Genomic DNA, 13,486 nt, shown 5'->3' with positions numbered 1-13,486 from the left:
TCCACAACCTTCCTGGCTCAGAGGACATCCCAACCCATCCCCTTTCTGACTTGAAGGACACCCCAACCCATCCCTGTAGCCTCCGAACTCATCCCATGCTCAGAGGACAACCCAAACTATCCCTGCATCCCCCTGATCCACCCTGGTTTGAAGGACACCCCAATCCATTCCTGTAGCCTCCCACCCACTTCCTGGCTCAGAGATACCCCGATCCATCTCCATACCCTCCCACACTTGGAAGACACCCCAAATCAATCTCCCCACCCTCCCATACCCTTCCTTGCTTGGAGAATGCCTCAGTCCATCCCTGAACCCCCCCAGCCCCTTCCTGGCTCAGCAGACACCCCGATTCATCCCCATACCCTCCCAGGCTTGGAGGACACCCCAATCCATCCCTGCAGTCCCCAGCCCACTCCTGGCTTGGAGGATGCCCCAATCCATTTGTGTCCCCTTCCACACTTGGAGGACACCCCCAAATCCATCTTCACACCGTCCCAGCCTCTTCCTCGCTTGGAGGACACCCCAATCCATCCTGGTCCCCTGGTACCCTGTGACACGGTGTCCGGGTCGCTCATCGCAGTGCTCTCGGCAGCAGCCGCATCCCGCAGCAGCCGGCTCCCATGCAGCTCCTCAGGCCTGCGGGGAGGAGTGCTCAGCGTGGGGATGGGGGCTTTGGGGTGCAGGGGGAGGTCACCCTGGCTCAGGGCCCTACCTGGGGATGTGGCAGGGTGGCGGGGTGGCAGCAGAGACGTGCTCCAGGTCAGTGATGTGCATGAAGGGACGGTGGAAGTAATGCAGCTGGAGGATGCAGGCCAGGAGGAAGAAGCCCGGGATGAGGGTGCTGGAGAAGAGCTCGGAGACGCTGAACTGCTCCAGGCCCAGGTCGCCCAGCCTGTGCAGGGAGCGGGGGTCAGCATGGGGCCGCATCCAGCCCCCCTGCACAGCAACTGAGCTGTCACACTGGGCTTCAACCCTAACTTCACCCATGCCTCAGTTTCCTCATGTCCAATGAATCCCTTGGCCATGCCCTGGTGTCACCGCAAGGCTGGCGGTGGCCAGGACCCCTTGGGGACACTCACTGTTCGTTGGTGAGACCCGTCAGGTTCCTCCAGTACATGGGGAAGTCCTCGAACTGGAAGGTGTAGATGGCGATGAGCACCAGCATGGTGTACGCCACCACCAGCCACCAAAAGCCCTTCAGCACCTTGCGCCACAGGCTGTAGTACACCTGTGGGGACAAAGACATCAGCGGGGACACGCTGGGGATCAGGATGGGTCCCCAGCTCCAGGAGGGGTCCCCATCCCCGCTACCTGGAAGAGGGTGAGGCAGAGGAGGAAGAGCAACATGTAGACGATCTTGTAGACGACGAGGCGGCCGGCGAAGCTCACCACAATGAACATGCCAGCGCAGACGCAGATCCAGTATTTGGCGTAAAAATCCCGCACCAGGACACCCAGCGCCTTCAGCACGTCCCGGTGCCGGCTGGGCTCTGCGGGGCAGGGAGTGGGCTGCAGGGGTTACGTGGGTCCCCCTGCTCCCCAGCACCCGCATCCTGGGGATGCTCAGCCTGGCGCAGGGTCCCTTTGGGTGGGTGACACCAGGAACCCTCACCTGAATCTGAGATGGTCACCTCCAGGAGCGGGGTGGTTGGGCACCTCCTCGTTAGCAACTTCTCCTTAACAAACTGCCGCAGCAGCAGCCAGAAGGTGAGGGTGAGCAGGAGCTGCGGGGACAGGCGGTGAGTGGGGACAGGCGATGAGCGGGGACAGGTGGGTACCGGCGGGGACAGGGACGGGGACACTGGCCTTACCTTCGCCCCCAGGTCCAAGCACGGATATTTGGGGTGCACCAGCCCCAGCTGCTCAAGACTGAGGAAGCCGAGGCGGGTGGGCAGCTCGGGGGTCAGGTCCATGGCCCAGACGTACTGCAGGCTGCAGAGTGCGACGCCGTAGAGCAGGAGGAAGGGTGAGCAGAGCATGGCGAAGTGCTGCCGGCTTCGCACCGTCCAGATCAGACATGCCCAGAGCAGCAGCACAAAGGTCAGCCAGCTGTGGTACGTGATGCTCCACACCTAGGGACAGGCAGAATGCAGCCACTCACATGTGCGATCCCCCGTGTCCATCTGTCCCCCTGCGTCCATCTGTCTCCCCCTTACCATCATGGCGATGAGGGCGCAGACATAGCTCTGCTTCATGATGACGTGGCTCAGGGACTGCAGGGGCAGCCGCTCCGCCGGACGACTCCTGCCTGGCACAGGGAGGGGAACCGTGAGCCAACCCCCGGCCACCGGCAGGCCCTGGGGAGGGGGAGGTGACGGGGATGGGCTTACCCGGCCGTGGTGAGTTGCCCATGACGTGGACAGTGCAGTTCTCGGCCTCCGGCTTCCCGGTGCTGGGGGACAGCATGGGCTGGGGAGGCAGAGAGGGCTCAAAGCCCACCCTGGCACCCCCAGAACACCCTGCACCCATCCTCCCCACAGCTCAGGCATTGCTTTGGGGGTAGAGCCCCCCAAACCCACCTTGGTGTCCTCAGCCACGCCATCCGTGTCCTTGGGCCAGCTCTCCAGCTCCACCAGCTCCCTCTCCGGCCGCCTGGCCTGCGGCTGTGCCGGTGCCGTGGTTCTCTGCAAAGGGCAGGAGCCGGCTCAGGGCACCTGCTGCATCCTCTGGGAAAGCAGGGTCATCCCTCATCCCCTTTCTGAGGGTCCCCCCAGCCACAGGCACCCCCTGTCCCCCACCTCCCCTCCACCAGGTACCCCCCATGCCAGCAGTGGGGCAGGCAGAGCAGTGGGGTGTATCAGGCATGGGGTGCAGCTCAGCCTCGCAGCCCCTCACCCTGGCATCCCGGCGGCGCAGCTTCACCAGGGTGGCCACGGTATAGTAGAGCAGGAGCAGGATGCCAGGGTTGGCATAGACAGGCCAGGGGTGGTGGGTGTTGAGCACCAGGGCGTTGGGCTGCGAGCAGTTGCGGTACAGGATGATGTCCTTGAAGCCAAACACCCTGCGGGGACAGAGCAGGTGGCGTTACCCCCCCAACCTGAACTGCCACCATGAGCCAGGGTCCTGTTTTGGTGCTGGCATGGCACATCATGTCACCAGGCACCCTCTGGCTTCCCTCTCTGGGGACCCATTGCAGCTGGCAGTGGGATGGGGACCCAGTGCAGTGACAGGCTAGCTGCTCAACCAGGGTGACACAGGGACCCATGGCACAACCCTCTCCCTGGGGACTCACCGTGCCCAGATTGTGGGGGGCGGGAAGACCCCCTGGACGAAGGGTGCCTGGTAGGCATAAAGGCAGAGGAGGTGACAGGCGGCGTAGACACCAACCAGGACACAGAGGGTGTCGAAGGCCAGGCGGCTGGCGGGGAGGTGACAGGCCCACCACGTGCACAGCCCCACGAAGAGCAGGTAGTAGATGCTGGAGGAGGCGGAGGGCAAGGTGATCCCTGGGGAGCAGTGCCCCGCGGGCAGTCAGTGCACGGCCGAGCAGCCCCCGGCTGAGCATCCCCCTGGACTGAGCATCACCTGAACCAAGAATCCCCTCTATGCACCAAGCATCCCCTGGACCAAGCATTTTCCCCTTGGATCAAACATCACCTGGACCAAGAATCTCCCCCTGGATTGAGCATCTTCTCCCCCAGACTGAGCATCCCTTCCAGCACCCTGGCCACCAAGACCCCCCCAGCTCCCCACATGCCCCCCCACATCCCATACCCACCAGCCAAGGCCAGAAGTAGGACAGCCAGACTCTTCCCAGCCGCCCAGAGCAGCCAGTGCGCCGTCACCCGCAGCCTGGCGCTGAGTGGCGTGTCCCCATCAGCCATGCCACTGTGCCATTCCACATCCTCCTCTTCCCCCTGCCAAGCGAGGAGAGCGTGGTGTAAACCCCACGGTGGCCTCAGGCTGCTGCTCCCCGTGCCTCAGTTTCCCCACTGGAGGGAGAGCACAGTGAACGGCCAGGGCGTCCTGCCCGGCGCTGGGCGGGCGTGCAGCCCGGCACCTGGCCGTGTTTATCTCATTAACCACTTGGAAAGTGCCTCTGAAAGGCGGCTGTTTTTCTTGGCGCCAGCACCCAGGTTCCCAGCACTGAGCTTTTTTCCAGGCCGCCTCCCGCGCTGGCCCCGCGCTCACGGCAAAAGCATTCGCATTGCCTTGTGCTCCGGTTACAGCCCGGCCACGCTTGGAGCCGGGCAGCCGAGCACCCGTACCAGCGGGGAGCACCCCAGAAAGGCACTGAGCTCCCACGGGTGTTTGCTGGGCTGAGGGGTGTCATCATCTTGTGGTTGTGTCTGCTTGGGCGAGCCAGTGCTGCGCTGGCACCACCAGGCAGGGCTGGCACAGCATGGTGCCCCACCAGCGAGCTCACGCTGGGTGCCAGCACTCCGTGATCGCTCACCCCACTGCCCTTCCTGAGCACAGCAGTTTTGGGGTGACGGTGCCAGCCAGAACCTTAAGGGGTGGGCACCGCGGTCCCCCCATTGCTGGCAGCCACAGGGCTGAGCTGTTTGCCAGGGTCCCTATGGCAACGTGGGAGCTAATGGGGCTGAGTCACTCCCATGCCGGGAGGATGACCCAGCCCTCCACTGCTGCCTGTCAGCCAAAACTGCCCCCCACTTATGTCCCCGGCCACTAAGGATGTCCCCATGCCAAGGCTGCCCTCTCCGGGGACAGGACGGGCACCAGCCGCCGTGCCCCAGGAGTTTGGGGGGATGTGGAGGAGGGGACACCACCAATGACACTGGGGGTGGCTCTCACCCGCTCAAGGGGCTCCAGGGACTCTGGTCTGTGGCTGCGGGCAGCAGCGCTGGCCTTGGGGACAAGGCGGCGGCACAGGCACAGGCAAAGGGACGAGACCAGCAGGATGCCGACATCAGGTGCCACAAGACGCACTGAGTTGGGGATGTCATTCAAGTCCAACCTGGGAGGGAGGGAAACAGGATGGGGGAGGGCTTGGAGGTGCCACCTCTCCACTGCCAGTCCCCAGCCCCACACCAGGGGACCCTTACCTGGTGACCCCGATGTGCCGGGCAAGGACCTCCCAGGTGCTGCCTGCGGGGAAGGACGGAGGCGCTGAGGCTGGCAGACCCAGAACAAGAGGATCCCCATGGGGAGAACACCTCACATCCACGGGGACCCAGGACGGGGTCTGTGCCCAGCACAACACCCACCCTGGCACGGCACAGTTCAGCTTGTCCCCAGCACTGGGCACATAGGTGGGACCCTGCAGAGCCTTAGTGGCCGCGCATCTGCTCTCACCCTCCCGCACCTCTGCTCCCCCAGGCTTCACTCTCCCCACGGTACCCGGCACTGGTGACATGCGGGCACCCCCGGCAGCCTGTCCCCATGCCCAGTACTCACAGCTGGGCCCCAGCAGCTGGTCCAGGATGGGCAGCGTGTACAGGCATATTTGGAAAACGAAGTGGGCGAGGAGGAAGAGGATGCTGGTCCCCAGCAGAGCTTTGAGGAGGCGGCCAGTGTGACCTGCAGGACACAAGCACCCAATCAGCCATTGTCTGAGGTGACTCTGAGATGCACTACCATCACAGCAGGGACCCAGCACCCCCAGAAAGGGGTGTCTGGAGATGTCAGGGGTCTGCGCAAGGAACAGTGTCCCACTAGGACCTTGCATGTCTCACTGTGCACCCAGCACACCCTGAGAGCATCCTTTCTGCTGCATTACTGAGGAAACTGAGGCACAGGGCAATGCAGGGCCCCAGGACCACCCTCCCACCTCGATGAACCAGGACCAGCATTGGGATGCAGCTCAGCATCCCCAGTGCTGGAAGGTCCCTGTGAGGGAGCTGTGGGTGGGAGTTCCCCACAGCACGAGCCCTGTCAGACCTTCCAGCAGCTGCAGCCGTGCCCCCATCCCACCCACCCATTTTCCTGGCCACGGGACAGGCAGTGAGCCCACTGCAGCTGCACACCAGCCAGGTGGTGGCCCTGGGCCAAAAACTCTCCCTCCATTTGTTTTTTTCCTGTAAATCTAGGCAAAAGCTCTCGGCAGCACCCGGGGCCGTGCAAGCCCATGAAATATTCAAAGGGCAGAGCTTTTAGCCGTGGCTGTGCCAAGCGCTGCCAGGCTGTGTTACAGCCTGGCACAGTGGGCAGGGGCCAGGCAGAGCTGCAGGCACCCGGTACCCACCGTGGAGGGACATGCCCCCTGCAGCCATTGGGAGGGATGCACTTGCGCACCCACCATGGGTCACGCATCCCCTGCACTCCCAGGTGCACCCACAGCCCCACGTCCCGGCACAGGGCGGCGGGCGGCTCCTGACCCATCCCTGCCCACTCGGCGGGCACAGTCCAGCCCTGAGGTTTTGGGTTAATAAGGCTGGGGTTCCAAACTGCCCATTTTTGCAACTGGAGACCTATTAATAGCCACACTGGGCTATAATTAACAGAGCGAGGCTGCCACACGGAGCCACACTGCCCGCCTGGGGGAAAACCGCAGGGGAAGGAGGACAGGTACCTGAACCGGAGCTGCCCACACGCTGCCCACCCCCTGTCCACTCCCCCACCCTGGTGACCCCCTTACCTCCGGCCCCATGCTGGCTGGGCCCCGGGAACCAGGGCAAGAGCAGCAGGAACAGCAGATACACCAGGGAGAGGACGTTGAAGCGGAACAGGCAGGCTGTGGGCAGGGGACAGGCAGATTAGTGCCAGAGGTGCAGCACATGGAGGGTGTCTCAGCCCACCAGGATCCCCGCTGCATTCCCCCACCCCGGGGATGGCACCCTGACCTCCGTGACAAGTGACACCCAACCAGGAGACAAGGGACACCCCAAAATGAGATGCACCCCAAAATGATGAGTAGTCCCAGGCAGGGGTCAAGCTCCCCCAGAGATGCCAGGGGGATAAGGGAGACAAGGGCAGCAGGCTGGGCTGGGGCAGTCCCAGTGACTGGCATAGGGAGGGGGGGCACACACACCAGAGGTCCCAGATGTGTGGGGTGACAGGGGAAGGAGAGCAATGAGCAAAATCTGCTGCACTTTCACATCGTTCTTATGTCAAGGTTTGCAGAGGCCCCGCAGCTGAGCTGGGACCCCATGGTCAGGCTGGGACCCCCAACTGCTGCCACCCCAGGGCTGTGACAGCCCCTGACCTGCACCCAGTCCTGCTCTGGGCACACCACCAGCTCAACACCTTCCCCCTTGCTTATTTTTAGACCTAAATTACAGCTTGTTTGCAGGCGTAAAACCATCGGAGGAGCTGGGCAGGGAGCCGGGCTGAGCCAGTGCCCTGCAGAGCTGTCACCGGCAGGGACAGAGACCTAGCAGTGGGGACATCCCGAGGCAGCTGCCACTGCAGCATGGGACGCAGCGTTCCCATGGGCTGCATGCACACAACGAGCGAGCAGTGACAGACACCAGCACATGCACCGGTGGTGGGACAGCCCTGAGGCCACAGTGACGGGAACGGCCACTGCAAGACACCCACAGAGCCAGCACATGGAAACCAGAGCGACGTGTCCCCCCCGGCAGGCTGAGGGGACCCTGTTCTGGGTGGGGGGGACTCCTCTGGGCAGCCCAGGGAAGGGACGCAGAACCAGTGTCGGGGACCTCTGCGCAGCCAGGGGAAGGATGTCCCCCATTGGCACCCCCCGTGGGAAGAGGGTGAGGCAGAGGGGGCCAAGCAGGCAGCCCCAGCCCCATGGGACTGGGGGTGGCGGGGGGGACAGGCCGGCGCCAGGGGACATGCTCAGCCCTGCCAGCCCGGCACAGCCCTTCCTGTGTTTACAAGGTTTCAGTGGGACGGCGCATCCTGGGGTGAGGGACAGCGTGGCCTGGGAGGGGGACACACATGGTGTGGCACCCTGGGGACAGTGAGGTGTCCTGAAAGGGTGCAGGAGTGGCAGGAGGGGAGGCACCCAGGAACGCACCCAGCAGCCCAGCACATGTCCCACACAGCACCCATGGGGGCAAAAGCCAGTCCCCAGCCCCACTGCAGGGTCCCCAACTGCCTCCTGCTGTGAGCACAAGTTGGGGGCACAGGGTGGGGGAATCGGGACCACCATCCCACCAGCTGCCTCGCCGCAGTGACCCCAGGACGTGTCACCTCCCCACACACTGCCGAGCGTTGCTGGCTCCCTTTCGGCAAACCATGATCTCACGGAGCAAATATTCCCCTTCCCGCGCCAGCGGCAACGGGGCCGCGAGGAGCAGTCCTGGTGCGGGGGCGAGCTGACGCGGGAGCCAGGCAGCCCCCCAGGCCACCGGCACCCCCATCCCACCGCCGCAACAGGGCAGGGTCTTTTGGGTAGACCAGTCCTGTATGAGCCCCCGTCCCAGCCACGGCCACCCCATGGGTGCTGGTGGCACAGGGGGGACCGGGACCAGCTGTGCCATTGGCATTGCCCAGGGTCTGCCCAAGAGCTGCAGGGAGACCCACAGGCATCACGGGGCACACATATGCTGCAGGGACCACCCGAGAGCAGAGCAACAGCCTGACCCCCATCTATTATGCCCCCAGCCCACCAGGACTGGGGACACCAGCTCCAGGCAGGGGCCAGAACAGAGCTGGCATCCCAGTGGCAGTGGTTTGAGTGGGCTGTGACACCAGAAAGGGCTGGCAGCAGCTGCCTGCAAATGCACAGCAGCCTGGGGCTGAATCCGCACCCATGGGACCCTCTGGCCAGCGGCTCCATCTCGAGGCATCACCAGGACAGGTCCCAGGAGGGTGGTCAGTGCTCACCAGCTTTGACCAGCTTTTAAGAGCTCAAGGATGAAAAAGAGAAAAAATAAAGATGCTGATGGTGTGCCGGGCAGAGAGCAGCCCCCCAGCGTGGTTTGGGAGCACCTGCAGTACCCGGCTTTGCACCCACACCGTCCCAACAGGGCTGGGGCATGCCATGCCGGCGGTGCGTGGGTGCTCTGTCCCGCAGTCGGAGGGAACCGGTTCCCCAGGGTGCTGACAGCAGGGAAAGCGCTGGTGTGGGGAGAAAAACCAGTTTGGCCTGTGGGGAGAGCAGCCCCACGGCAAAACCCGCCCTCCCGCACCCCATCATCATCTCTGCCAATAGCCAGGTGGGTTGGCGGGTGCTGGAACCCACTGTCCCCCTCCCCGTGCCACCAGCACCCATCACCCGCAGCACCCTGCGGTCTCGCTTCTGCTTCACACACAGGGCAGGATCTGGCCCACACTGAGCATCCCCCAGCAACATTATTCTGGATCTGCACCCCAAACCCCCCCCTTCCCCAGCCCTGTGACCCTGGGGATTCGGGAGCTGACGGGGAGGTCACCGCCACCGCAGCCGGTGCTGGCAGCCAGCAGCGCTTCAATTATTAACAATGTTAATGTGCCGGGAGGAGGATAAATCACAGCGTCGTGGAGCTGGGCGAGATGTGCTGGGTTTCCTCCACGCCAGCCTTTAATCTCCCCTTGAGATCTCCCCGTGGGAGGGGAAGGGGTTCATCTGGGACTGCAGGGGAAGGCAGGGACAGGGTGGCAAGGGTGGGGGCAGCCGGGGAGAACCAGCAATTGTTTTTTTTCCCATTGCAATTGCGCTGGGGAAGAGTGGGAAGGGCAGCTGCGAGAGAGGTCTGGGGTCTGGCACAGCCCCCTCCTTGCAAACCAGGCACCATCCCTGCCCAGCCAGCACCTGGGGATGGATTCATCCCAACCGCACAGGGGAAAGGGGGCTCCCCCCATCCCAGCAGTGATGGGGGAGCGCCACACACCAGCCCCACAGCGCCATGCACAGCCCGTACACCCATTGGCACTGGCACAGCCGCGGGCTCTACAGGGACCTGCGGCCGCTCGGGATTAATTAGCAGAGCTCTTTAATTCCCTGGCTGCCCTGCTATATTCACACAGGCCCGTTACCTGCTGCTGGGGCCAGGCAGCTCTGCCAAGCCACATCCTTGCAGGCGGGTCCTGCCTCCTGGCTAACACCCCCCAGCTGGGGTCCCTGGGGATGGGGGACAGTGTCCTCAAGGTGTCACTCTGCATGCAGGACCCTGTGCTCTGCACCCACTGGCTGCAAACCAGAGGCAGGTTAACAAACCCCAGCCACAGAGGCTCTCCCCATCCCAAAATCCACTCAGCCCCAAAACAGCGAGCCATGGGCGGCAGAGCCAGCAGCCACACAGTCCCAAACTAGCCCCAGCTCCTCTTTCCAGGATGAGGGAGCAGCCCCGCCGGTTCACCCACCGTATCCTGTTTTTGTGGAAAATTAATCCTGCTCCTGTCAGCATCGAGGCAGCAGTCAGCCCCGCTCCCCAGGGATGCCACCGGGAGGGCACTGGGCTGGGTGCCAGCGGGTGCCACGGCTGCCAGCCTGGGAAACCCCAGTGGCTCGTGCAACGGGACAGGGGACGCAGTGGCTTTGGGGACAGGTGCTTACTGCCACTGCAGTGCCTGGGGACAACTCCTCCCCCAGCAGCCACAGCCCTGTGGCTGCAGTCCCTGCATACACTGGGATGGGGACAGCCCATGCCAAGGGGACAGGGGCAGCCCTTGGGGCCCTCAAAGCTGTGGGCTCAGCATCAGGATGCTCGTACACATCTGCTGCTTGCACGCCCACCTGCGCACAAGGACACACGTTCCTACCGCACAGGGACATTCCCAGACCCACTGTAACATTTCCCAGGTGCAGCTTGGAATCGTGACAGTGTCTGCCACCCAGCAGTGCCAAGCAGTGTCCAAAAACATCCTCCCTTCTCCTCACCCAGCCGCAGTGGGCATCCCAGTACTCTGCTGCAAGTGGGGTACAAAGGAGGTAAAGGGTTAACCCCAGCCTAACCTGGGTTTTGCCAGCAATAAAGCCCCTGCAAGCCCAGCCTGCAGCAACTCCCCCTGACCCAGAGCTGCTCCCCAGCCACAGGCACTGTGGGGACCTGCTGCACCCCCGGGGAGACCCCCAGCATCACCCACCCCAGTGGGGCTGTGCAGGGACTTTGCAAAAGGCTCAGTCCCGGGGGGCACAGGCAGAGCATGGGCAGCCAGCCCTGCGCCTCCCATCCCCCTGTGTGCCTGGGGAGGAAACGGGAGTTATTGCTCTTGGAGATAGAGGTGGCTTTTTTTAATAGTTTTTATTTTTTTTTTTCCCCTTTTCTTTTTTTATTTCCCTTCGTTTTATAAAAAGCACCTGACCGCAGGAGGCAGCTGGCTGCAGCCCACACACTCACCAGCGCCCAGCTGGGTACTGGCCCCTGCAGCACCCAGGGTGGCCAGGACCCCCTCCAGGGGCCCCCCTGCACCCCCTGACCAGGAGGAAGCTCAGCCAGGAGGGGTCATGTCCTCACCTCACCCCGGGTCAGGCCCCCCCGGTTTGGGGGACACCACAGCCCCAAGGAGGGGGGGCTTCCACCTTCACCCATGGCTTCTGCCCCAGCACCACAGATCCACACAGGAGCTGAGACCCAGGAGCATCATCCAGCCTGGGGGTCCCCACCCCGGTCACCCCACGGGTGGGATGCATGGGAGGCTGTGCCCCCCCACCACGGTGCACCCCAGCACCCCCGCAGGCAGGACACTGCTGAGGCAGCTCCCTGCCCCGGGTGTGGATATGGCCCGTGGCACGGCTGGGAGCCACACTGTGGGGCGCTGTGCCAGCCTGTGGGAATGGGGGGCTGCTCATGCGCCTCCACCCACCCCGAGCTGGCTGGGAGCCACAGGGAAACATATTCCGGACGCTTGGGAAGAGCCTAATTGCTGGGGAAGGAAGGGCCGCAGGCGGGTCGTGCTCCAGGGCTCTTCCTCCCCTGCAAGGTGCAGCGGGATGAGCCACATCCCCACCCGTGCCTCAGTTTCCCCCTTGGAGCGGGTGTGAGGCTCCAGGTCCCCTAGACCCCGCTGAGTCACCCCCACGGCTATTTTGACAAGCGGCTGGAGCAGGAGGGAGCTGCTGTCCCAGGAAGGCCCCAAATTTAAACGAGCCACCTACGAGCTCACCAGGGGGGCGACAATGACACCAACGCCACCGGCCACAGGAGGCAGCAGGTCCCAGACACAACACCCTGCGCCAAAGCAGAGAGAACGGGCAAACCAACCAGGTACAATTTGGGGCCAAAGTGGCATATTTGGGGCACAAGGGCCCCATGAGAGTGGCCGCACCCAAAGGCCACGTGTTGCCCCGCGCACCCACGGGACGCGCCCGGCGGCCCCGGTGCCCCGCGTGGCGGCTGCTGCCCCATGGGCCGGGGGGGCCTTGTGCAAGCGGCCACCTTCCCTTCCCAGCCCCGTCCGTAACAGGGTTATAATTAACCTCCTCACATCCTGCGCGATGCACTGAGTCACTCTTCGAGCAAAGCAGAGCAAATAAAAGAGGCTTTTTTTTTTTTTCCTCTCTCTCAACAGTCACCGACTTCCTCTGCCAGCGAGGCTCGGCACGGCCGGCACCGCGTACCCCAGCCCGGCTCCTCCAAATGCAGCGGGGACAGGCTGGATGTCACCTCTCTGGGTGACACTACCCCAAAAGTCACAAACACCCCGGCGTGAGCCCGGACCCTGCCCGTGCCCGGGCACAAGGAGCCCGTTGAACAATCCTGTTTATGGAGAGGTTTTTCCTTTGCGTCTATGTCAAGGTAAACGGAGAGTCCCCGAATAGGCTCCCCAGAGCAGCCGGGGTTCAAAGAGACGATTCTTGTTCTGCGCGTCCCAGGACACGGGTATTTTCCAGGCCGGTAGCCAGCCGGTTGCCTCGGTGGGTGGTGCATCTGCCTTCCGAAGGCAGCAAACGGGCCGGGAGCCGCGGCCCTGCTGTACCGGGGTGGCTGCCCCGAGCCCCGCCGTGGCTCTCAGACTATTCCCGGGCACGGGGCCGCGATGTGTGCCAGCTGCCCCCCAGCACCGCCTATCGCAGCTAACCCCCCAGCACCGCCAGCAGCCGGGCTGTCCCAGCACCCTCTTTGCCCTCCCCGCACCCCCTTTGCCCTCCCCACCTTGCAAGAGGCAGAAAAGCGAGTGGGTCACACGGCCGTGCCCAAATCAGGCCGGTTTCAGCCCCAACCAGCCCCCACGTGCCCAGTGCTGGGGGTGCGGGTGCCCGCTGGCTCTGCCGGCGTGGGGGAGACCCACATACCCGGGGCGCTGCCCTCACACCCAGCCCGCAGAAGTTGCGGCGTTTCCCAAAAGTGGGCTCAGTCCCGCGTGGGGCTGGGGGGGACCGTGCAGGACCATCTCCCGTGGGACCGAGGGTGTCCCCATGCAGATGTGGGGGTCCCCCACCTCCTGGGGCGGCTCCTCCGGGGTTGGGAAGCACCACGACCCGGCTCACGAGTCGGGGAGACACCGCGCACCCCAACACCCCATTCCTCCCCAGACCCTCCCCAGGTGGGGCCGCACTTACCGGCGAGCAGGGCGAGCGGCAGCAGCAGCCAGTAGATCCCGGCACACAGCGCCCGCCGCTCCATCCCCTCAGGCGGCGGAGCTGCCCATGCCCCGCCGAGCCCCTACCGTTCCGTCCCGCCGGGGCTGGGCAGGCCCCGCTGGCCGGTCCCGGAGCGCAGCGAGCGGCCGCGCTTTTTCCCCCCCCACCCCGCTC

At 64.0% G+C, this 13,486-nt stretch overlaps 1 protein-coding gene across 2 annotated transcripts in view; it reads right to left on the bottom strand.

Moving 5' to 3' along the window:
• The window catches only part of PIEZO1 (piezo type mechanosensitive ion channel component 1 (Er blood group)), a 25,084-nt gene extending 11,598 nt beyond the window's left edge, over positions 1–13,486 (bottom strand). For both annotated transcript variants that reach the window (XM_065028770.1, XM_065028771.1), the window contains exons 1-17: positions 13,292–13,486; positions 6,539–6,634; positions 5,359–5,481; positions 5,007–5,049; positions 4,756–4,918; positions 3,719–3,857; positions 3,233–3,446; positions 2,836–3,001; positions 2,520–2,624; positions 2,331–2,409; positions 2,157–2,248; positions 1,812–2,072; positions 1,613–1,724; positions 1,312–1,490; positions 1,080–1,228; positions 713–892; positions 548–636 (exon numbers count right to left, since the gene is read on the bottom strand). In XM_065028770.1, coding sequence (XP_064884842.1) covers positions 548–636; positions 713–892; positions 1,080–1,228; positions 1,312–1,490; positions 1,613–1,724; positions 1,812–2,072; positions 2,157–2,248; positions 2,331–2,409; positions 2,520–2,624; positions 2,836–3,001; positions 3,233–3,446; positions 3,719–3,857; positions 4,756–4,918; positions 5,007–5,049; positions 5,359–5,481; positions 6,539–6,634; positions 13,292–13,355 — 2,254 coding nt within the window. In that variant the 5' untranslated portion in view covers positions 13,356–13,486. The remainder of the gene's footprint in view (positions 1–547; positions 637–712; positions 893–1,079; positions 1,229–1,311; positions 1,491–1,612; positions 1,725–1,811; positions 2,073–2,156; positions 2,249–2,330; positions 2,410–2,519; positions 2,625–2,835; positions 3,002–3,232; positions 3,447–3,718; positions 3,858–4,755; positions 4,919–5,006; positions 5,050–5,358; positions 5,482–6,538; positions 6,635–13,291) is intronic.

Source organism: Columba livia, chromosome 13 (assembly GCF_036013475.1).
Source record: "Columba livia isolate bColLiv1 breed racing homer chromosome 13, bColLiv1.pat.W.v2, whole genome shotgun sequence".
Taxonomy (NCBI): Eukaryota; Metazoa; Chordata; class Aves; order Columbiformes; family Columbidae; genus Columba; species Columba livia.
The sequence above is the reverse complement of the archived record's forward strand: the minus strand, read 5'-3'. Positions and strand labels throughout refer to the sequence as shown.